This window comes from Suricata suricatta, chromosome 11 (genome assembly GCF_006229205.1).
Source record: "Suricata suricatta isolate VVHF042 chromosome 11, meerkat_22Aug2017_6uvM2_HiC, whole genome shotgun sequence".
Taxonomy (NCBI): Eukaryota; Metazoa; Chordata; class Mammalia; order Carnivora; family Herpestidae; genus Suricata; species Suricata suricatta.
The window spans coordinates 78162481-78187389 of record NC_043710.1 but is presented as its reverse complement, the minus strand read 5'-3'; the positions used below and the strand labels follow the sequence as shown (position 1 = coordinate 78187389).

Below are 24909 nucleotides of genomic sequence, written 5' to 3'. Positions count from 1 at the left end.
TCTTCTAGATTATCCAATTGTTTAACTATAATTGTTCATAGCAGTCTCTAGTGTTTGTTTTATTTCCGTAGCATCAGGTTTTTTTGTTTTTTAAAAAATTAATATTTTTATTTATTTTTGAGAGAGAGAGAGACAGCACGAGCAGGGGAGGGTCAGAGAGAGAGGGAGACACAGGATGTTAAGACAGGCTCCAGGCTCTGAGCGAGCTGTCAGCACAGAGCCCGATGCTGGACCCGAACCCACAAACTATGAAATCATGACCTGAACCGAAGTCGGACACTTCACTGACTGAGCCACCCGGGCGCCCCTGTAGCATCAGTTTTAATGTCTTCTCTTTCACTTCTGATTTTATTTATATGAATCTTTTTTCTTATTTTCTGAGTCTAACTCTTAGCTTGTCAATTTTATTTATCTTTTCAAAAAGCCAACCATTAGTTTTGTTGATTTTTTCTATTGTTTTTCTGTTCTCTATTTCATTTATATCTACTCTAATCTTTATTTTTTCCTTCCTTCTACTAATTTTGGATTTCATTCATATTTTTCTATGTTTTGAGCTGTGAAATAAGGTTGGTTACTTTAGATTTTTTTTGTTTTGTAATGCTAGTGTTCTCACCATGAACTTCTACCCTTACTTCTTTTTCTGCATCTCATAAGTGTTCATATGTTGTATTTTGTTATCATTTATTAAAGACATTTTCTAAATTCTCTTTTTATTTTTTCTTTGACCCACTGGTCATTTTGGTGTGCTATTTAATTTCTACATACTTGTGAATTTTTCAGTTTTTCCTTCTGTTATCAGTTGTTAATTTAATTCCATGTGGTTGGAGATGATACTTAGTATGGTTTTAATCTTCTTAAATTTCTTAAGTGTTGGTTTGTGGCCCACCATGTGATCTATTCTGGAGAATATTCCATGTGTGCTTGATAAGAATGTATATTCTGCTGTTGTCGAGTAGAATGGTGTGTATATGTATAGGACCAAATGTCCATCTGGTCTATTGTGCTGTTTGTCTGCTGTTTCTTTGTTGGTTTTCTGTCTGGAAGTTCATTATTGAAAGGGAAGTATTGAAGCCTCCTGTTAATATTGCATTCCTGTCTAATTCTCCTTTCAGGTCTGTCAATGTTTGCTTTAGGTATTTAGATGCCCTGATATTTGGTGCATATATATTTATAACTATTATATCCTTTTAAAAATAATTATTATACCTTTTATCATTTGTAATATATTTGTCTTTTGTGACAGTTTTGACATGTAGTCTACTTTGGCTGATGTAAATATTACTCCTACATTTTATTTTGGTTGCCATTTGCATGGAATTTTTTTCCATCTTTTTACTTTCAACCTATGTGTGTCTTTAAATCAAAAATGGATCTCTTATAGAAAGAATATGGTTGGATTTTGGCTTTATTCCCTCATTCAGCTACTATTCTAGGCCTTTAGTTTGACAGGTTTAATCATATCAAATAGAGGCTGTTCTGTTTTTTTTGTTTATTTGTTTGTATTCCACCTGCTTACTTTGCAGTAAGTCAGGGGTGGGGTCTGGCATGAACTAGCTTGCTAATTAAAATGGCAGTTTTTGTTCTCCATGGCCCCAAGTTTACTAGAATATGCCAGATCCCCCTAGTACTCTGGGACAGATGACACTGAAGCCAGTACCTCAAGCAGCCACCAGATAGATCTGATGTTAAAGATATATTCCAGTCCTTTCTTTCTATTCTAAGAAAGAGGTTAAGATCTAGGGCTTTTCTTCCAATTGGATGGTGCTGTCTCCACAGAAAAGTTTATGAAGAGAGAGAGTCTCATATATTCTTACTGGAATTTTTTTTTTTTTGCTCAGCATGCAATAGGCTTTCATCTGGTTTCCAGATTTCTCACAGGGCATCAGACTGTGTATTGTTGTTGACTCAGTGTGCCTGTGGGGTGAAAGAAGGTCCAGGGCTTCCTCTTATGCCATCTTCCTACTATCACAATCCATAATTTATTTTTACAACAACTCTATGAAATACAAATTACCATTTTGTCAAATTTACATATGAAGTACAGAAAAAGAACTTTGGAGTGAATTCTGTTAAACTGGGAAGAATGTTATTATATGCAAATGCAGGTGAGGACAAGTCAGTAGAGAGAAAGATATTTAAATGTTAGAAAGGTTACCATTTAAGAGAATATGTTGATAGAAAGGGATAAGATGCAGAATGAAGGTGGATTTGCATCAGTGTTAAGGATGCCTTTTTGATGTTGTTTTGCTAAAACAAGGAAAAAGGATGTGTAGGGCATTTGGGAGGCTTGTAGGTTTATAGTAAAAAAGTCAAGCCCATTTTGTCCAACAATTTCAATTATCTCTCAAAAGTAGCACCTGACATTGCCCACTGAAGCAGGATATAGAGGTTTGAGGAGAGTGATGAGTGTTGGAATTAGTCACTCTATAGACATAACAGGTTAGGGAGCAGCACTAGGTCCTAGAACCTAATTAAGGCTAGGACAATACATTATAGTGGAACCATTCTGTGGAGTTCTCTGCTTTCTTCAGTAATACAAGCAGCTTGAGTAGAAGTCTACAGATATTAAATGAGTAGATTCAGTAAGCATTCAAAGAGTGAATATAACGAAAGAACATTGTAGCAAGAGAATTAAAGATGTAAAGGAAAGGGATTGAAGCAGTAGACCATGTATTCTAGTTTATTTAAGGTAAAAGATAATAATAAAGAGGTCCCAATAAAAAAGGAGAAATTAGAAATCATGGATAAGGTAATTTTGATGTGGCTGAAGACTGAATGTGATTACCAATAATGCAGTAAAATATTTGTAAAGATGAGCAGTCATAGATTTTATTATTTCAAATGCAACATAATTCCATATATATACACATATATATATAAACATACATATATTCTCTTTTACTTTACTCTCTAATCTTGCTCTCACTTTCTTCTCTTCTGTTGTAATTTTCCTGTTACCACCAGAAAAGTTGAATTGTTTCCCAGCTCTCCTTCCAAATGTGATGTTTATAGTTTGGAACACTTCAGTGTTTGCTTGTCTGAGTTTATTATAATGTATTATCTTTAAGTTTTTAACTTTTTAAAATTTTTTGAGAAAGAGAGAATGGTGTGTGTGTGTGTGTGTGTGTGTGTGTGTGTGTGTGTGCAAGCATGAATTGGGGAGGGGCAGAGAGAGAGAGAGACAGAGAGAGAGAATCTCAAGTAAGCACCGGGCCCAGCATGGAGTCCAATGCCAGGTCAGTCTCACGATCACGAGATCATGACCTGAGCTGAAATCAAGTGTGGGACTAGCCACACAGATGCCCCTACACTGTATTATCTCTAAAACTTTGTCTGTTTTGTAGAAAGTAGATATGTTGAATTAAAATATACATGGAAAAGGGTTTGCTGTGCAGAAAGACTACAAAGCTTGTGATCACTCATTCCATATTAACTTCCTATTTAATTTCATTCTGTTTTAAAAAAAACAGATAGTCCTTTAAAATATGGCAAAGGAATTACATTTTACGAAAACAAAAGTTGAGATAAAATTTTAAGAACTAAGGCACCTGAGACGCAGTCAGTTGACTATCTGACACTTGACCACTGAGCCACCCAGGTGCCCCAGGAATTCTGCTTGGGTGCAGCAATGTTAGCATAACAAACATTGTCAAATAACCTTTTCTTTTAACTCTTGAACCTTCAATTTTGGTAAATATGTAATCATAATAAATCAATATACTTGTGAAAAGATTCCCAGTATTAGTTATTCCAAGTAATATATAACTAAGATTAAACCTAAAACTACTTAATATGTTTTCTTTCCTAATTAATTTTACAGAAGGATAAGAAACAGCATGCATTTTCTGTCTAGAAAATTTTTAGTTGTCCTTTTCTCCCTAGTTATTCTAATTTGTAACCCTGTCATTTTGAATCATTTCCTGTTTGTCTAGGTTAAGGAATTAGATTGAAGTTGATAACAACATTTAAAATAGGTCATAGTAAAATAATTATAATTCCTTAACATGCTAAACTCAATCCAAAAATATACAATAACTAAATGTCATTGTAGGAAAAAAATAGCAGTTAGGACATTTGAATAGATAACCTGATTTTCTGTGTCTAATGATCTTATAATAACATTCTCAGAGTGACTGCCCACTCAAAATCTTCATGGGGAAAATATTTCAAAATAAAGTTGTATCTCTTGCTCTCCGACATCCCTTCAAGTTGCTGAAACATTGTTTCAAGTTGAAATGAGTATATGGTTAGATACACTAGCATATAAGCTACTGAAGTATATAGTGTGCATGTCCATGGTTTGAATTCTATTGGCAATAAAGGAGGAAAGTAAAATCTCTGCTCTCCTGTGTATCTTTTTATTAATAAGTTAGACATACAATAACATTGCTGCTAGCAGCCACCAGAGTGGCTTTATGTAAAGCTTGTGTCTATATGCTGCTACACAGTGGAAAGTATAAGAGATAAATGGTAACAAGATGGGGATTCTAGACCTAGCTTTGTGATTTTATGGGAGACCTTTCACAGTTATTTAATTTCTATGTATGCCTTAATTTGCCAAAGGATTGTATTTGGGAACTGTGGCTTTTCTGGCTCTTGATTCTTGTACTATAAAATCTATATAGCTATTATTAACTGAGCTTTTACTCTGTTCTAAGACTTTTATTTAGCATCTCATTTAATTTTCACAAGAGCCTAAGAAGTATGTTTTATTTTGTCCGTTTCAGGGGTAAGTAAGTAAACCAAAAGAAAGTGGGACTCTTATGCACCGGAATGCATCCATTCACTTGTTGAGAATGCAAACTGGTGAAGACTCCCTGGAAAACAATATGTAGACGTCTCAACAAGTTAAAAATAGAACTACCCTGCAATCAAGCAATTGAACTACTGGGTGTTTACATGAAGGATACAAAACTACTGAATCGGCAAGGATACATGCACCCTGATGTTTATAGCAGCACTATCAACAATAGCCTAATTATGGAAAGAGTCTGTGTCCATTGACTGATGAATGGATAAAGAAGAAGTGGTATATATGTACAACGGAGTGATACTCAGCCATAAAAAGAATGAAATCTTGCCATTTTCAACAATGTGGATGGAGCTGGGGCACTTATGCTAAGTGAAATAAGTCAGCCAGAGAAAGACAAATACCATATGATTTCGCTCATATGTTGAACTTAAGAAACACAAGAAATGAACATAGAGGGGTAGAAAGAGAGCAGCAGAACATCTGAGAGTGTCTTAATTATAGAGGACAAACTGAAGGTTGCAGGAAGGGAGGAATGGGTTAAATGAGTGATGGGTATTAAGGAGGGTACTTGTTGTGATGAGCCCAGAGTGTTATATGTAAGTGATGAATCACTAAATTTTATACCTGAAATTAATACACTGTATGTTAACTAACTGGAATTTAAATAAAACTTGGAGCTACAAAAAAAATATATTAAGCAATCCTTTATCTGAAAAGAAAACTAACTCTGAAGTCACTATTCTTATACATATCAAATGTATATATTCATGTAAATTATCATTTTGGATCCTAAGATATTTATAAAGAAGAGATGGAGAGAAGTGAACAGACAAGGAAATTTACAGAATACATGGCATATCTGTAGTTACTTGTTCACAGCAGATTATATGAATGTGTGGCATAATTTAATCTTTCAAGTGGTAAAAACACCTGTTGGTGAGATAATATGCTGATTAGAAGACTATGGCCTTGGGGCACCTGGGTGGCTTAGTCGGTTAAGCGTCCGACTTTGGCTCAGGTCAGATCTCACGTTCTTGGGTTTGAGCCCCATGCCCCGCTTTGGGCTCTGTGCTGACAGCTAGCTCGGAGCCTGGAGCCTGCTTCCGATTCTGTGTCTCCTTCTCTCTCTGCCCCTCCCCCCTTCATGCTCTGTCTCTCTCTGTATCAAAAATAAATAAAAAATTAAAAAAAAAAAAGAAGGCTATGGGCCACCACCAACTTTTAGGATAGTAAATTCTGTTCTTTACTACAGTCGCTTTCATTACCATTAGGTGAATAGTGCAAAGTACACCAAACATGAATATATATATATATATACACACATATATATATTATTGATTATATGAGTGATTACATTGGTACAAATTAATTCTATTACTCCCTACTCTTACCCGCACTATGAGTTCAAAGCAAAGCATAGAACAATTAATGAGGGCTTACACTTCTTCAGTTTATATTTATAAAACACATTGTTTTGAATTAATTTCAAATTAAAATCAATTAAAGTGCAGAAAAAGTCTTAATACTTGTTTTTTTAAAGTAGGAGACATATGCCAATACTGACCATTAATTAACAGAAAACATTAATCATTACTTTGTTTTGAAGAAAGAGTGAAAGGGCTGTGAATGTTTATTACAAATCTTTACATATTTAGATTTTACTTTATTTATTAGAATAATTTTTAATTTAAGAAAGCTCACAAAAGCATCGATGCATAAAGAGCCAATGAATCATATAAGGGATAGATTGTTCCACAGTCTGTCTTGGCTACAGAGAAACAGGGTTTCATATTTGCCTTTAAGTGTCCTTTTTCTTGCTTGTATTGATATCTGTATTATCCACAGATTCTAAAATTGCTGAGGACCATTTTAAGCAAAGAAAATTCCAGCTCATATTGTAATTCAAACCAGAATATGGTACAAGCTATTTTGTCTTACAATTCTTCCCTATATCCAGATCATATAGTTCTTACAGTAATAGTTATTAGGCCATTAAAACTATTGATGGAATAGTATTTATCTATTTTGTATATTTGTGTATATATACATATATACACATATTTTTAATGTTTATTTATTATTGAGACAGAGAAAAATGCAGCACAAGTGAGGGAGGGGCAGAGAGGGGAAGAGACACAGAATCAGAAGCAGCTCCAGGCTCCAAGCTGTCAGCACAGAGCTGGGCACGGGGCTCGAACCCACAAACCATGAGATCATGACCTGAGCCCAAGTCAGACACTCAACCAACTGAGCCACCCAGGTGTCCCTATGTATATATATATATATATATATATTTCTAAACTCATGGGGGAAAAAAAGAAAGATTTTGACCTGAAAGCATATTTGGGAATGATAAAACTGACAAAAACAATTGCAAGATTTCATCTTTATGGGGAAATGTTGTTATAGATTCAGCGTTTCTTTGGACTATTAAGACAGATGGCAATATATCTTATTTACCCCAGAAAATGACTTTTCTACAATTCATTTTTAGTTAAAACTATGAAAAGCTAAATGGTATCAGAGAGAGTGGAGTTTATAGAACACCAGCATTCTTGCTTTAGGAAAAGCTTCAGAAATTGACTATTTCTTGGTTGGTAATTCAGAAAGAAGCAGAATGTTGGATCAGAGACAACTGTTTTATAGAATAAACAATGCTTCACAAAAATTCCAGGGAGCTAGGATGAAAGAGTTAACATGTTACTGACAGGCCTTTACATACTGAGTCTCTGAGTGAAAACTAACAGTAAATTTATGTAGTAGGTATTGTTATTTCTTCTTTATATAGATTTAGAAAATGAGACTCAAAGAGGGTAACTCATCTGTTGTCATATACTTGTAAAGGATTGAGTTGATATTTAAAATTAAGTATCTCAAACTACCAAACCTTTGTTTTTGTCCTGCCACTTGGCACTGAAAACACATCTTATTCAACTATAAAATATTTATAGGTCTCTGTGAATTTAATCTGGCAAATTTTTCTTCTTTTTTTTGAGAACTGTAGGTTAAATTTGACAATTACCTTTGTTCTACCTCTCCTGTTTTAAATTTTCTCTGAGGAAGGATTAGGTCAAAGAAATATTCGCTTACCTTTCTATGTCCAGGGTTTGGCCATATTTTTTAAAATAAATACAAGTATAGCATGCTACTTTCCACATGGAGATTGCTTTATTTCTACCTTCTTGTTTTGATAAAGAGGATTAAGGTAGCTCTTCGCTTGACTTTTCATTTACCTTTTGATTACTTAAAGTGACAGAGGGAAGCACCTAAATATTGACAAAATATATGGGAAAAAAAGGATCTCAAAATATTGGATATCAGGCTGTGAGGGACAATGATTTGTGAAATATGTTAAATAAGCACACTGAGCATATAATTCAAATATAATTCAATCTACCTTGACAAATTTTCCAAGCTACAGGAATGGGAGTGAAGACTTGGCTGGGCTGCCTTTCTGAGCTGAGGGCAAACCTGGGGAAGTTAAGGCAGCTAGCATTCACAGTACTTGAAAAAGAAGAGCTGCACTCAGAGAGAATGTTAGGAATCCACAGAAGATCGTCCTTGAATATTCAGCTCAGTACTCATCAGCATATGCATATGAAAAAACAACTTGAAGATGGAAAAGGACACCCTGAAAGGACTGGAAGAAACAGTGCTCAGAATCTGTCCAGGCAAGGAATAGCTCTTTTCCTGGTAGCCAGAGTGGAAAATTTCATAATTTAGTAGCCATTTACTAGAGTACTAAGAAGTCTTGCCTCAGTAGTGGGGAAAAAATTAACCCTAAACTAAATGCTGCACAGGTCTTGTTTAAAAAAACTTTAAGAAAGATCTGAATGGATCAGATTGTTTACAAGTTACTTAACCACATCTCAGAACAAAGGTCAAGAATATAAAAATACACAACATCCAACAATGTAAAATTAAAATATCTGCCATCAATAAAAAATTCTGGATATACAAAGAATCAAAAATTATAACTCATAATAAGAACAAAATTAGTCAAGTGAAATGATCACAAATAGGATATTTATGATAGACTTGCTAGACCAGAACACATAAGCAGTTACTTCAATTAAGTTACATATGTTCAAGAACCTAAAAGAAATATTTAACATGTTATAAATAAAAACTTAAGTGCATACAAAATTTGGAGTGTTCATAGAAGTTTTTTTTTTTTTTTTGGTAATACATGAAACTTGGAAGCAAACAAAATGTTCATCAAGAGATGAATACATGAACACATCATGACAGAGCCATACATGAAATACCACTCAACAACATAAAGGAATGAACTATTGAATGCCCAACAACTTGTATAAATCTCACAATAATTATTGTAAGTGAAAAAAGTCAGACAAATAATGTATATTGTGTGATTCTGGTTAAATACAACTTTAGAAAATGCAAATTAATCTCTAGTAACAGAACAAATTTCAGATCAGTGGTTTCCTGAGGTTGTATAGCTAAGAAGAAGGGAACTACGATAAATGTACATGCAGAAATGATTATGGGTACTATATATGGTCACTCTGTGGCTACGTAAGAGTTTCATGGATGTATACATATGTGAGAATGTAATACTTTGCGTAACTTAAACATTTTCTCACATGCCAGCTATACTTTAATCAAGCTTTAAAGAACCAGTCTAACGTTTTTTTAACATTTATTTATTTTTTGAGAAACAGAGAGAGACAGAGTGTGAGCAGGGGAGGGGCAGAGGGAAGAGTTACAGAATCTGAAGCAGGTTTCAGGCTCCACGCTGTCAGCACAGAGCCCAATGTGTGGCTTAAACTCATGAACTGCAAGATCATGACATGAGCTGAAGTCAGATGCTTAACAGACAGCCACACAGGCATGCCAAGTAGCAGTCTAAAAAAATACTTGAGCAGTAAATTTAATTTACCAAATTGGATTCTTGACTTCATAGATTTTATTTTCTGTAAACATTTAAATTGTTGGAAATGTATTAGAATATGCATTATTAAATATGCTTCAAGTAAAAAAATTCTTGTTAAAAAATTGAGAATATGTGTTCTTTCCATTATAGTCCTTTAATTCCGAAATGAAAACAAAATAAGAAATTAATGGAGTACCGTTTTATGTATAATTTATTTAGATATAACTTTTTAGGCTTCTTCTATTTTCTGTTATTCATGACATATAGTCAACAAAATCCAGAGACTGAAGAAATGATTAAGACAATGGGCAGAACGAGTTTTTGGACTAGACTCCTTTATATTTTAATTCCCGAATTTAATAGGTGTGTGTATGTTGAATCTCACAGATAACATGGCTGGAAGTAACGGAGATTGTTGGCGCTTTTGCTGACATTCTAAAATAAAACTGTGCAGTCAACAATCATCTTACTAATAGCTTCTGAGTGATATTTTGTTATAATTCAGATTCTAACAATTATACTGCATATAAATGGAGGAATAACACGTCTTTACTTAGGTTCTGATTGACTTGATCACTCAGAACATATACCCTAACATATACTTTTACCTTAATTACTCTAATTCATCACATCCAAGACACCTCCGATTATAAGACACGCCATTACTGTAAGAATCGGTAAGAAAGAAAATATTGTCGATTAAACGATGACATACCACCAATTGTAATATACATCTGGATTTCACAGATGTTTTATAATGTGTGCTTTGGGTGTATTATATTTATTCTTTCAATAGAGTGTGATTAAGTGTAATGGCATTACATGAAGGTGGAGATTAGAAGATGTTTTTCCCCTTTGTGTCTGTGGAAGGTGGTTCTTCTTTCAGAAATGTTAAAAGGGCTACATTTCTCTGTAGGGATGTATAAAACAAATGACCTGATTCATAATGTGTTTTCCTTTGAGAAAATGGCCATAAATAAGACATTCTAAAAGTTGTGACAAAATTGATTCAATCCCCAAAAGTAAAGAAAATAAGGGAACAGAAATGACCCTAAGTACTTATCATTTACCTTTTGTACTATAATAGTAGCTGACACATATTCCATTGAGTATCATTTTTGTAGCTATTGGATATCAGCTAAAATTATTTTTCAGAATAAAAAATATTATTATAAAGATTTGACATGAAACTATTCTGCACTATATAGCTACCAACAAAAACAATGATAAGAACAGAAGGTAGGTGTTGCTACATTGTATTGCAAATAAATAAAGAAGAAAAAACAGGATGACGGATATTTAGTTTATGTCTTAACATTTTCTGTCTTTAGATATCCTTTCTGTGGATTTAATATTATATTCACTTATATAGACATACATGCACATACTTACATGTTTCACATTTACAAGCAATACATTAAATCTAATTGCACCAAATGCTAACATGTACATGTGACCCCACCATTGAAAATCAACCACACAGCTAGGAACAATTAATGCAAAAAATATCAAATCAAAAAAGAATAAACCCCCTAACTTCTCTGTCATAGGAACTAGAAAATGCTTGGATAGAATGAAGAATCATAAAATGATTTGGTCTATGGCAGCAATGCATGAGGTATGAGACAATTCAGGACTACTTTGATTATACATTGTGCATACAGATACATTTCACTTACTTGCATATTTAAAAAAATACTTTTGGATTCACAACATAGAAATGAAGAATACGAAATTGCAGTGTTTTAACTTAGTAAATTGTTTTCCAGTAAATATTATTTCAGGGATAAATGAAAACTAGGTAATGTTACCTGTAACTAAAGGCATAGTAGATGGTTTTGAGATGGTTCAGTGAACACCTTTTCCCTATGACTTCACCCTCTGGCTATCTGAATGACACCTGTTTCCACGTTTTAGAATGACCTTCCTGGCATATTCCAAATTCCAGGAAGGAATTATATCTCTGGTTCCTTATTAGTGTGAACAAATGAACTTTAAATGAACTTCTGTGTCTTGGTGTCATGGGTATCAAAAAATATAAGGAAACTATATATCAAATATCAAGCGAAGACTAAAGACAGAGATATGATGCATCCTCCAAATTTAAACAAAAATTCTGAATTGAGAGGAATACGATATACTAGAATTGGTGGGATTAAGTATTCACATAAATATTTCAGACACCAGAGAATAGAATATAATTTTTGGTTATGTTACTACTGAGGATAAGGTGTTTTCCTAAAACCTTGAAGGAAGACACAAGTTTAAATATATATTTAATAAAATAAAAGTTGTGCATCTGGAAATTGTTATATGTGGTCATGAGTTTGCTAAAAACTAATAGATTTTGTATTATAAAAGCTTTGTATTTGAATTGGTAAAGTGTATTGGAAAAATAGAGAATAAGAAGAAGAAGAAGAATAATACAATTAGTTTCTTCTTAACACGACTCAGAGATGCTTTTAATCTCATTGATAAGCACCATAAATATGGTGGGAAGAAAAGGACAATCCATCAATTTATAGTGACTTGATTGTTACAGCCCATGGGAAAGTCCACCCTCTTTGTGCTAACTCTGCTTAGAAGCCATCAACTTTCTAATTAGTCATGTTTCTACTGAGGGCATTATTTATTTCTACAGAAAACCAGTCCTGGTTACTAGCAAATGATCAGTTTCTTGTCTGATTTGCCAAGTGACATTAGTAGGAAAACTTAATCATGCTAGAACTCATGTATCAATTGCAGAGATTTTGTTTCTGAAACGTGGAGATACAAGTGTATACATGACTTCATGAAACTGCACCAAAGTGAAACCATCCTCTGCATGCAGCCTAATAGGGCCACTCAACTTATAGTTTCATAATCTACATGCCAAGGCATATGTGGTCTCAAACTTAGAATTCCTTAATATGTTATTTTATTTCTGCTTCCCTGTGAGCATATATACATGCCTATTATAATGATGATAATTTAATTCAGTAAATTGTTTGCTTTGTCCCAAATAAGTGGGAGTGAATTTAAGATATGGTGATTATACAGATGATGATGAAAAGGAAGAAAGAGTGAAAGAAAATTTAAGACTTTGTACTTTGAGTAACTGCCTGTGGGATCACCTCCAGTGTCAGCGAAAACTACTTATGTGATAGATGAGGGCTGGGTAAGGTAGCTACATGTGAGTTGGAGTTCTAGGAACCCATTCTGGACCTAGAAGCTGGGGAAGAAGGGACTGAAAAACCTCAAGTGGTTTAAATTCAGAGTTGAAGTTAGAGTCAACAACCAAATTGAAAGTCCAAAATAAGTATTAGGTTGAACAGGATAGAAAGTGGTATGAAATCCAGGAGTAAATCCCTGGGAACTGTAGAAAAAGAAATGATACAGTGCCCATTGCAGAGCTTGATAGAAAGCAGCAATTGGAGAAATTCCCCAAACATCAATGTGGTGAATTTTTTAAAAGATGTCTCTAATCTACTTCATAGCAGAAATAAGAGAGCCAAATTGCCTTAATAATAACAGACTTTATGGTTTTGGCAGATACAACAGGAAGGAAGAAATGGAGTTGAGGGATTTTTAAGCGGCTGAGAGATTGGGACAGAAGGTTTGGAGGAAAATGGTGATGCCTGACAGGGGGATACTTGGCGACTAAAGTTAGGGAGAGGGAAGTGTCAAGAAAGGAATATCATATTAGCAAATTACATATGATCATGACACTCAGAGTTATGGAAATGAAAAATGTAAAAACATATAAATTCTAATGGTATGCATGTTACCATTATATACAATGCTTGTATATAAATTTCCAACTTAGCATCAAATCATTCTGTGTATTGAATATGAAAACATCTTAATATTCTAAATTCATTTTTACTTAGTGAATAAATTTTGATGCTGCTATTGGTGAACAATACCAGCATGGCAAGGATAAATTTACACTAGATGGGCTCAGTTCATAGTACAATGAATCAGTAAGACCCTCACCACATTTTAGAGTCTTCTTACTCTGATAGTTTTAAAAATAAGTATTCTCAGACATATCAGCCTGAATATTTCAAATAAAAAGACTACAGCACTTTTGCTTTAAAAGCATTATTATGGGTATTAAAAGGGGCTTTGCACTTCTGCTTTAAAAGCATTATTATGGCTATTAAAATTACTATTAAAAGAGATAGTCATTGAGCACAAAATTTAAATTTCTAGTAGAACATTCAGTGGGAATTTGGGATAATTGATTACATAAAAATTATAGAAATATACAATGAAAGGGTTTAAAATAGGGAAACTGAGCTCAGGAGAATAGACAATATGCTTAAAGTTACTCCTGTTTTCAATCCATTGATCAAACACGTCAGAGATGTGGTTAGAATTTAAGTGCGATAGGAAACTATCCAGTACGAGGTAGAGGGTCAGTTTTAAGTACGCTGAGATTTTGGACAACTTCTTGGTTAAAATTTCTTCTACTTTCGCTGCACTAAAGGCTCACTCAGATATCAATATTACGTATTTGGTGAGGTTTTTGGGGGCTTGGTTCCCAAAAACTTGGAAAACTTTAACGGATACATTGATTCTTTGTAATTTTTTCATGAATATTGTCAGTTAACCCGTTTTTCATCCCACAGTCAACATCCAGTAGAAGAGGTCATTCTATGAGAACTCCAGGGAGATTCACCCAAAAATAAAGCTGCTGGATGGCCCTACACTAATTCAAGTAAAAATCTCAGTCATTTTGGGATTATCTTCTGTTTTATGCCCTTGGCGGCTTGTCCTGAATACTAATACTCCCAATTCTCGATCACTGAAGTAGTTAAGTGCATTCAGAAAAATATTTGCTATAGTAAAGTGGTAATGGCTCTTAGTGACTGAAAATTAATATGGCATTAGGAGAAAAGCATTTTGTTTTAGGACCTGGTTCTCCTTCTATAGATTGCTAGGCTTGTACAAATATGTGGTTTTTCTGTTGAGGCAAATTGACTAGGTCTAAGTTTTTCCTGTAAAAGTTGGAAATATGATGCCAGCTAACAGTGACTCCAAAAGTGAATAATTATGCAAATTACTGGTTCCATTTGCCTACAAGTAGTTGACACCTTTGAATGCAAAAGTAAATAAGTAACCAAAACACACATAGTTGGCACTGTGGAAAGATATTGAAAATATAAAGAGCTCCAAATAAAGAAGCATGAACTATTAGCCTAGCCATCAAATCCACAAGTGTTGGTCTAGCCCTTTCCTGTGAAGTGGGCTGTATGATCTTTAAGATTCTTTCCGCACAGGGGTGCCTGGGTGGCTCAGTGGGGTGGGGGTACTGTCTTCAGCTCAGGTCATAATCTTGTGGTTCATGGGTTTGGGCTCTGTGCTGACAGCTCGGAGCCTGGAGCCTGCTCTGGATTCTGTGTCTCACTCTCTCTGCCCCTCCCATGCTCATGCTCCAACTCTGTCTCTCTCTGTCTTCTGTCTCTGTCTCTGTCTTTCAAAAATAAATAAATATTAAGAAAACAATAAAAAAGATTATTTCAGCACATATCTCCTTTGAGTACCACCTGAAATGAGGATGCATCCTTGGTCTCCATAATACAGAAGTGATCAATAGCTCAGAAAGTTAATTTTCTTCAGTCCATAATTTACTACTGTCCTGAGATAACTAAACAGTTACTTATTCCTAGACATAATGACTAACTCCCATCCACAGATCTTCTGTCAATTTAATGATTAAATAATTTGATTTGGGTTTGATAGACAAATACTATCAACACTAACTTATTTTTAATTTATATAGCCCATAGTGACTGGAAGTTCCAAATAAACAATATTAATAATTTATCATTCTGTAACTAAAGAGTAGGTTCTTCCAGGAACATTTGCCAATTGTCGGCCATGGGAAGTTTCAGGGGAATATTTGTCATTCTCACAGTTACAATGGGACACAAGAGCATCCATTTGAGACAAATTGGTTAAGGACTAAGAAAAATAAAACCTAAACTACAGCAAAAAGGACTCTATGAATTGATTGATAATTGGTGTTTTCTTATTTGCAATAAAAATATAAAAAGAGAAAAAATTACTTATTGTCCTGCTTTCTTAATAGACATTTGATGGAGTGTAACAAAAGATGGCTTATATATGCTCTCTGAGAGAGAGAGAATCAAGAGAATCAAGGGCAGGAAATTGAATGTGTTTTCCCCTCCCGCCTCACCACCAGGTTTCAGATGAGCCTGGAAAGGTCGTCCACATAATTATTATAGTAACTGGTTCAAGGCCTTTTGAGCACAGCTGCTCTGATTGTGTGTTGATGGCTGCAAAAGCAAGATAAGGAACATGTAAAGTTTAAAAAAAGAAAAGAAAATATCTCCCTGTAACACCCTTAGCTTGTAGGATTGTCGTAGCAGATGAACTGGTGTTGCTTTATGGTATATGCCTTTTTTATTACAGAATAACCTCAAGTTTGCCCTTGTGCACAGGGTCATTTAAGTATCAGTGACCAAATTTTACTTTTTTGTTGTTGGTAGTTATGTGACATATCTAGTGATCTTTTGGGGGTCTGCAAAAGGTCACATGGTGAAATGAAATGTGTCAGAAAAGTGTAGCTAATGTAATATGGTCAGAATTTTCAGGGCCAAGACACATGAAAGGCATCTGGAGACTTCTGTCTGACCAAGACAGTAACATACTGGCCACATTTCTCATACCTGAATTAAATTCAGTAAATATAGTCAGCATTTACTGCATGTAAAAATACTCTAGGGCTCCAAAACTTTATTTAGCATGATAAAGAAGACAGATATACACAATTGACCCAAAAGGCACTCTCAATGGTGAAATATGGGTGGTCATACAGTTCCAACGGTAAGATACTGAATCTCCAGTAAAGTAGGCAGGATTTAGCAAGAAGTGACATTTGACCTGTTTCAAAGACTGAATAGGATAGTGAGGGCAGGATACTTTAAACTGGCAGAAATGAGTTACAGGACCACAGAAGTGGGAAAGTATGTATGGATGAGGTATGGGAAGAGGGCATGGTTGATTAAGAGGTAGAGAGAAGTTGAAAATGTAAAGTGGAAGCTGTGTCAGTTCCACCCTTCTTACTGTTTTGTGATGTGAAGGCTGATGATGAAAACGAGCTGGGAACCTCTGAGCACCCAGCTTTAAGTAACTTCAGCTATTCTTGTTTTTCCCCACAACTGTAGAGATGATAGCTGCTTTCTACAGTTACTAATGCCCATACTTTAAAGTTTTCATTTTACTCTGTTACCTACACAGACGAGACTTAAAAACGGAGCATGACCAGTTGAAAATATCACCAACTTTCAATTAAATTTGAGAGGACCACTGAAATGAAGTATTAACTAGGGACCTATGAAAGTTTTTACTTGCATTGTCTTTTGACCTCTTATCTTTCATTTCCTTTCAAGAATATTGTGTTCAGTGTTTAAAGCAGACCTGGGAAATGCAAAAGACGCTCCTTTTCGCCTAAGTCAAGTCTCTGAGCTGAATGCCGAGCAAGAAAAGCCAAGACTCCCTATTTCTACTTCCTGCATATGGTACTTTAAAATATGATGTAATAATGTAGTTAACAAAGGCAGCTAATTAAGCCTGCCAGGCTCTAGACTTCTACTCTTAATATTCAGCCTGAGTAGGTAGATGAGTGGCCAGCAAAAAAGAATGTTTATTTTACAATTTTCATTTCCAACTCTGACCCGGACCATTTCTTTCTTTTCAGGAAACATTCTATCTAGATTATTGGAAGACAAATGGATACTATATTCTTCCAGCAGTGTGGGGAGAGTTTCTACTGCTTCTGCTGATAACCCATCTTCCTTGTAACACGTTTTTTGGGACACAGACTTCCTCCTTAGGCCCAATCTAATTCTACTAGTTTAATCCCAAACTGTTGGAATTTCAAGCCCTCCCACCTTGTTGAAACTGTAGAACAGTTTATGAGCAATCTCTTGATAATAGTGTTCCATATGTCTGAAACAGCCTTTTTATTTCCAAAATAATTAATTCCCATCATTTTTTTTTAACTTTTCTGTATTTCCGAGGCATTTACATAACTTTGTTTCCCTATGGATCCTTTTTAAGCATTTCCCATTTTTCTAGGGAAATTCTACCTTTGCAGAATTGACTAGCACTAAACAGAGTGTGCCATAGTTACTTCACCATGTGTTGTATAATTCTATTTGCAGAAAGATGTCTAGAAGTATAACTGCTTCCCATGTTTTATTCTGTTGCAGCAGCCTACAGTGAAACCATTTGATTTTTGCTAAATTCAGATTTAAATAGAAGTTTCTTTAGAATAAAACTTGAAGCTCATTGCTTTTCTATTGACTTTGTATTTAACTTCAAATTAGGCAACTTGGTGAACTTGTGTGATGCTATGAGACAGTGAAACTCGATAACCTAAAATCATTTTTCTTCTGCTGTTTTTCTTTAAGAATATAGAAAAATATCAGTTCACATATTTTTAATTAATCTGTGAAACTATGGCTGCATTAATTTGCATCTTTTAACTTATAAGAACTGAATACCTTTAGAAACAGATTATGTAAAAGTAAATGTGCTTACTTTTCAAAGTGAATAAAAATGTAGTTTGTGAGCAATGGAACAGTATTCTGACATGTTTTGAAAATATTTTAAGAATCAAAGAAATTTCCAGTATGGCTTATGATATTCATGAGATGATGTCATGGGTCAGAGAAAATTCAAGAGGGGGAATCTGCCTTTATTGTCATTAAGTTTCAGTTTAAATTTGGGACAAAACCAGTGGGCAATATAACTCTCTAAAGATAATAATTAAATATGGGAGGACACTTTGGCCAAGGTGTATACTGTTGCTTATTTAATGACAGACTGGACTCCAAAGTGTCTGATGCTAAGTCCAGCTAAATGTATGATGATAGATTGAGAACCTGGGTTATGGATATCCTTGGAAATTAGTACAGTACCTGGCACATTGTTCTTTCTTACAACCTTCAGACTTGTACTCAGTTCTAGGTCCTTTCAAGGTACTTTAGTCCATTTGGATTTACCAGATGAGCTATGCAAGTATACCTCTTGCTTTTTGGTTCATGTGCATTAATGAATTAACTATTTTTCCTTGAGAGAGAAGTATCTAGGAAAGTATTGAATTTAATGAATGACATGATAAAAATGGTGATTTCTGGTAGGAAGCGTGGGTGGCTCCAGTAAGGATGGGAGAAGGCAAAGGTAGGAACAGAAAATTTTGTGCTTGTGATCTTCTGCTTGTTTGTCCTTCAAGCCATTATTGCATCAAATATGTGACATATATATTTCACTATACCCTGGTATTTATTTATTTTATAATTTCTTTTAAATTATTTTTAACAATAAATTTTATTTTTAAGTGCAGCTTTAGATTCACAGATAGCATAATGGAGCAGAAAGTACAGAGAATTACAATATACTTCCTGTTCTATATACCCAACAGCCTCTGAGACTATCAATACCCCTCATCAAAGTAGTACAAGCATTTCAGTTAATGAAGCTATATTGACAAATAAGTATCATTCAAAGATGATAATATACAGTAGGTACATTAGGGTTCATCTTGGTTTATTCTATGGGTTTTGACAAATACATAATGACATGTACCCAACATAATAGTATCACACAGAATAGGTTTATTACTCTAAAAGTCCTCTGTGCTTCATCTAGTCATTCATTTTTTTCCCCTAACTCTGAAAATACTGATAATTTTTACTCTCTCCATAGTTTTACCTTTTCCAGAATGTCATGTAGTTGGAATCATGCAACAAATAGCCTTTCTATATTGCCTTTTTAACAAATCTCCCTCATTCTTAACCTCATTCTATCCCTCAAAGGAAACAACCAAACTCTTCCTAAGAATCAATAGAAAAAAAAAGATTTGGGGATCATTTTTTAAAAAATAGTATGATTTGTACATGGTAATAACCTTTGAAAATAAAATAAAATGAGACAGAAAGTGTAGGCCTAAGAGAGAAACTGATGGAGTGAGATAAGAGTGAACAGGAAAAAGTGGGGACAAAAATATAAGTGTAAATGTGGACATAAATGGGAAAAGATGAGAGGTGTAAAGTGAATTTAAGTGGATTTTTTGGGAGATTAGGAGTTCGTCAATAAGTTTTATGAATAAAAAGCTATCTATTGTTAATTATTTGTTACTAATAAAGATTTGAATTATATTAAGTAGACACACTTTTTCTGAGTTAATTCATTCCTTCAACAAACATTTCCTGAGTGCTATTATGTGCTAAGCACTGTGGTAGGCACTAGGAATACGTAAAGAATGTAGTCATGACTCCTGCCCTCATGGAGTTTAAAACTTCTGTTTGCCTCCCTTATCTGTCATCTTTCTCTTCCCCCAGACTCTCTTCTTTGCTTTGTGTACTGCCTACAGCATCCTCTGGGCTTGCAAACAGGCTTCTGGGAGCCTTTAGCCATGGGAGCCACCAGAGAAGATGAAGATGCATGAAGAAAAAGAAATAAGGGTATGAATTTCCTAATACTTTCCTCATCTGTGTTCTTTTAATGCATTTCTTCATGGCTACAGTATCTATGGTTGCTTTGGAGGCCACAGCCCACTCCTTATCTCCAGCTATTTCTGGTTTTGGTGACATTATCATCTCCTCCTCCTTTTTCATTCTGGCTTAAAGGTGGGAATGACTTCTTCTTACAACTAGTCTACAAATGCCTGTTTCTTTTTTTGATTCCCTTAATCTTGCTCATAGATATTCAGCCAGATATTCAGCCTGTGCCTTTAGTAAACTCTTTTGAACCATATAAGTTGTATCCTGTTTCCACTTGGATGCAGTGGGGAAATAATTAGAGAAACTCGATGTAAATAATGTAAAACTGTTAAGGGTTATGATGAAAAACTCTCCAAATATTTAGATAGAAAATAATGAGTGTCAGTCACATTAAGTAATCACAACTTTCCTATTTAGAGGGTGATATTTAAGTTGAGGCGAGAGGATAAGTGGAAGCTAGCATGGAAAGAACAGGGAAGAGTGTTCCCTATAGAGGAACAGCAAGTGTAAAGGCCATGATAGTAAAGAGCACAGTGTCCTCTAGGCCAGAATGAGGTTGTAATACCCCATGAGGAACATCTGGTTAAAACACTATACAGACAGACTGAGAGGAACTATCAACTTGAGTGGCAAGGTCCTGATCTGTATCTAGTGATAGATAACAAAGTTCTTAGACAGGCAAAGATCCACCAGAGAATCATGTCCTTGTTAAAGTGGGAAACAGCTCAAGTGTGGGAAAGGAGTAGATGCTCAGGTATTCATTTTAAATTGTGGGATTATTTTGGTATGCAATAAGGATCTATATCACATGATTATGTACTCTAAAAGAATTAAAACCTGTGGGGTGTCTGGGTAGCTCAGGGCATAATCTCAAGGTGTGTGGGTTTGAACCTGGCATCAGGCTCTCTACTGGCAGCAGAGAGCCACACTTTGGATCCTCTGTTCCCTCTTTGTCCCTCCAGCCTGCTCATGCCACCTGTCTTTCTCTCTCAAAAGAAAAAAAAAAACATTAAAAAAGTGTTTTAAAAAATAAACATTTAAAAAGTGTTTTAAAAGAATTAACACATGTGAAGATGTTGTTTTTAAATTTTGTTTACTTTCAGCCATGGTAGTTTAATCTTTAGATAGAGGTAAATCTCTTCATAGCATACTTTTTTTTTTTCGTAATTATGACACTTCATTAAAAGGATATCAAGTGAACAACAGCCTTTCTTGACAGGTTGTGTGTCTTTATTGTCCCTTTTGTTTACTTATGTTTGGGGAGATGGGGAGAAGTAGCAGGAGTGGAAAAGTTGATGAAAATAAAGGATTAAAATAACACAATTTGACTGTTGAGTTCCACCTAGAATGAAAGGGACTTTAAGAATCAATATACTAAACATATTTTAAGAATTCCAAAAGCAAGCCCATCTAACTTATTAAATAAACCTGCCTGGGCAAATATCCCAAATTGTTTTCCATTCTATATATCCATTTCTTGTAATCTGTTTTACAGTATGACCTTCCTTTGTTTGTAGTTTTAATGCAAATTATGGCATTTAAGAATCATTTAACTGCAGGAAAAAAGAGAATTATTTACCTGCAGGAATAATAAAAAAATATTTAACTGTAGGCTATTCTAAAACTTTTGGCATTAAGCCAAAAATATTATTTTTGTATTTATCAGAATCAAGCTGATTACTCAGGACATTTTCAAGCATAGTTGACACCTAAGTATGGTCAAATAATAAAAAAATAAGAACTTTTCAGATTGATTTAATCATGTCTAGTTAACCAATATCCTTGGGTTTGGAAACCTTCCTCAGGTATCAGCCCAAATTCCTCCTAGATGAATTGTAAGTTCTTGAAATATATTTCCACTTATAGGCATATTTTGCTTAAAAATGGACCACAAGACAATTTATTTTGTTTTTAGTCTATTATGATCACGGTTTTACTTACATTTAAATTGAAATGAACATGTGTATGTTATTTCAATCCATTTTAAATTAAAAAAGAAAACATGACTTTTATTATGTTCATTATCTAAACTTCTTGTTACTAGCTGAATTTTTCATATTTATTAATATTTTTCTCACCCATACTCTAAACCAACTCTAAGCACATTTATATATCATGGTTTTTCTTCATGTGCTTTATAGCTATGTTGTGGGAGCTTGCTCACCACAACTGAAGTTAAATGATTAGTAACTCTGATAGAGATGCATTTATGCAAATTATAATTATAGAGTCTAAAAAGGACCCTTAGGTCTTATCACCCTAAAAAAACTGAAACAACACTCTGTTTAAAATAAATCATAATACTCTAATCAAATATAATCAAAATCTCACTCCTGCCTTTATGCTCAATACTCATATTATGAACATCTTTGACAAGTGGTTATATATGTGTGTGTATATATATGTATTATAGGATTTAAACCCTCAGAAATAGGATCATTAAGTCTAGCAGTCATTATTAGGTGATATAAATCATCTTTCTCATTTAGGGAATGATTGCATGCATACATACTGACATCCACGCACATACTGACAGCTGGTGCTATCACATTATCATTCTTTCAGGAAATACTAAAGTAATCAATTGGCTCACTGTAACTATTATCGTTATGATTTTTATACTGTCATCTCATTATATCTTATCAGAATCTATATCCTATGCATGAAGAGCAGATAACACTTTATCATTTTATCTATATTTTATTTATATCATTGTTTAGCAATATTTAAGAATGACATTGGAAATTTAAGACATATTTGCAAAGAGATGTAAAGCTCTTCTTTTTTTACATAGAGAAGTTTCCTTTATGTTAAAATAGCAGAACTATATACATTACTGTTCATAGAAATCACTAGAAAGATAATTATAATTGGTTACTTCATCAATTCCCATCTGCTTGTTTTTTTTTTAATGTTTGCTTGTTTTTTTGTTTTATTTTAATGAATAGCTACCAAGGAGCTTCTGAGAAAATGAAATCTAGCGAAATAAGTAATCCAAAAATAAGATATATCACATTTTAATAAACAATTGTATCTAATTATGGAAGAATATGTACTTACTTGCCAAGTGCAAAACATTCCATCTTAACGGTTGTTCCCTTAGCAGCTGTAACTGTGAAAGGAAAATGGACCTCAATTTTCGGCTCATATTCTCCCATCACACCTGGGAAATAAAGAGCATTCTTTAAGCATAAAATTAATGTCAACAATTTCCTTCCAATTCTGGAGATGTTACTTTGAAAAGCACTGTCGTTTGGTTGTTAATGTCTGTTTGATGACTGCTAAATTTTTGAGGCATTGAAGTAAGAAGAACTAAGAATATACTTTGACTCAGTCTGAAATCCTAGTCTTCTTTTAAGGATTGGATTGCGTGTATATTCAATACCATTTCAAATAATAATTATTGGAAAAGTTAATCAACACAGCTAGTTTAGTTACTGATTATATTCCAGGGGAAATAAATAACTATGAACATTTCCCATGATAAATAATTGTGTTTTCTCTAAATAAATAAAAACTTTCTTTATCATTGCCATATAAATGAATACTTATTCATTAAATCAACATATATTTATTAGAAGGCAGCTATGCTAGCCACTAACATATATTTGTTGAGTATCACATACAAGCATTTTGCTAGCCATTGTAGTCATTACAAAGATAAATCAGCTATAAATTGTCCTCTCCAGAACTTAGCAAGTGTATTCTTAGAGAATGAAAGGACATATACTCAATTATGGAAGAAGAGCTATATATAAAAATGATTTTAGGGGTGCCTAGGTGGCTTAGTCGGTTAAGAGTCTGGCTTCGGCTCAGGTCATGATCTCGCTGTTCGTGGGTTTGAGTCCCACGTCAGGCTCTGTTCTGACAGCTAGCTCAGAGCCTGGAGCCTGCTTCAGATTCTGTGTCTCCCTTTTTCTCTGACCCTCTCCTGCTTGCACTGTCTCTCTCTGTCTCTCAAAAATAAATAAAAAACATTAAAATAATTTTTAAAAATTTAAATAAAAATTATGTTAAATCAAGATAGGAAGTGATGAGTGCCATGAGCAAAATATCCTTAAACTATTATGTACATTTGATGCACTTATAGAAATAGTTAGGATTTGAGTAAATAGAGAAAAGAGAGGTGAGAAAGCAAATGGAACTGTAAGAATATGGAAAACCATCAGAAGTACGAATGTCAGCATTTCTGGCATGTTTGATATATGAAGACAAATGATACTGGGCAAATTTGGAAATATATATGGAGTACAAAACAGAGGGCTTTGATAACCAGAGTACCACATTCAGACTTTAATCTGTATGTAATTTGGACCACTTTGGTTTGAATAGGGGACTGGTATTTGCTGAGATCTATATACTGAAATTGGAGCAGATACCTATATATCAATGACATTATTTCAATAGTGTAAGATGGAATAAAGGTTCAAACTTGAATTACAGTGGGGAGAGAGAGAGAGAGAGAGAGAGAGAGAGAGAGAGAGAGAGAGAGAGAGAGGAGGCACTAAACAAAAAACAAAAAGAAATAACTGAGCTTGGCACATGTTGAGGGGTGCTGGAGATAAGGGTGTAGGCCTCTTCAATAATGACATCAAGGCTTTCAACTGCAGAGCTGGATGATGTGAATGAAAGGAAGAACATAGCTACAGTGGAAGAGCTGATGACTTTCATTTTAGGGTTACTGAGTTTGATACCTGTAAGATATTCAGAAGAAAGAATCTGACTAGACAACACAATGAGAG

General features: G+C 34.3%; 1 protein-coding gene across 1 annotated transcript in view; it reads right to left on the bottom strand.

Annotated features, from left to right (window-relative positions):
- Positions 1–24909, bottom strand: part of CNTN5 (contactin 5) — a 1016132-nt gene that overhangs the window by 298724 nt on the left and 692499 nt on the right. The window contains exon 10 of the mRNA XM_029915651.1: positions 23228–23330. Within this exon, the coding sequence (XP_029771511.1) occupies positions 23228–23330 (103 nt within the window). The remainder of the gene's footprint in view (positions 1–23227; positions 23331–24909) is intronic.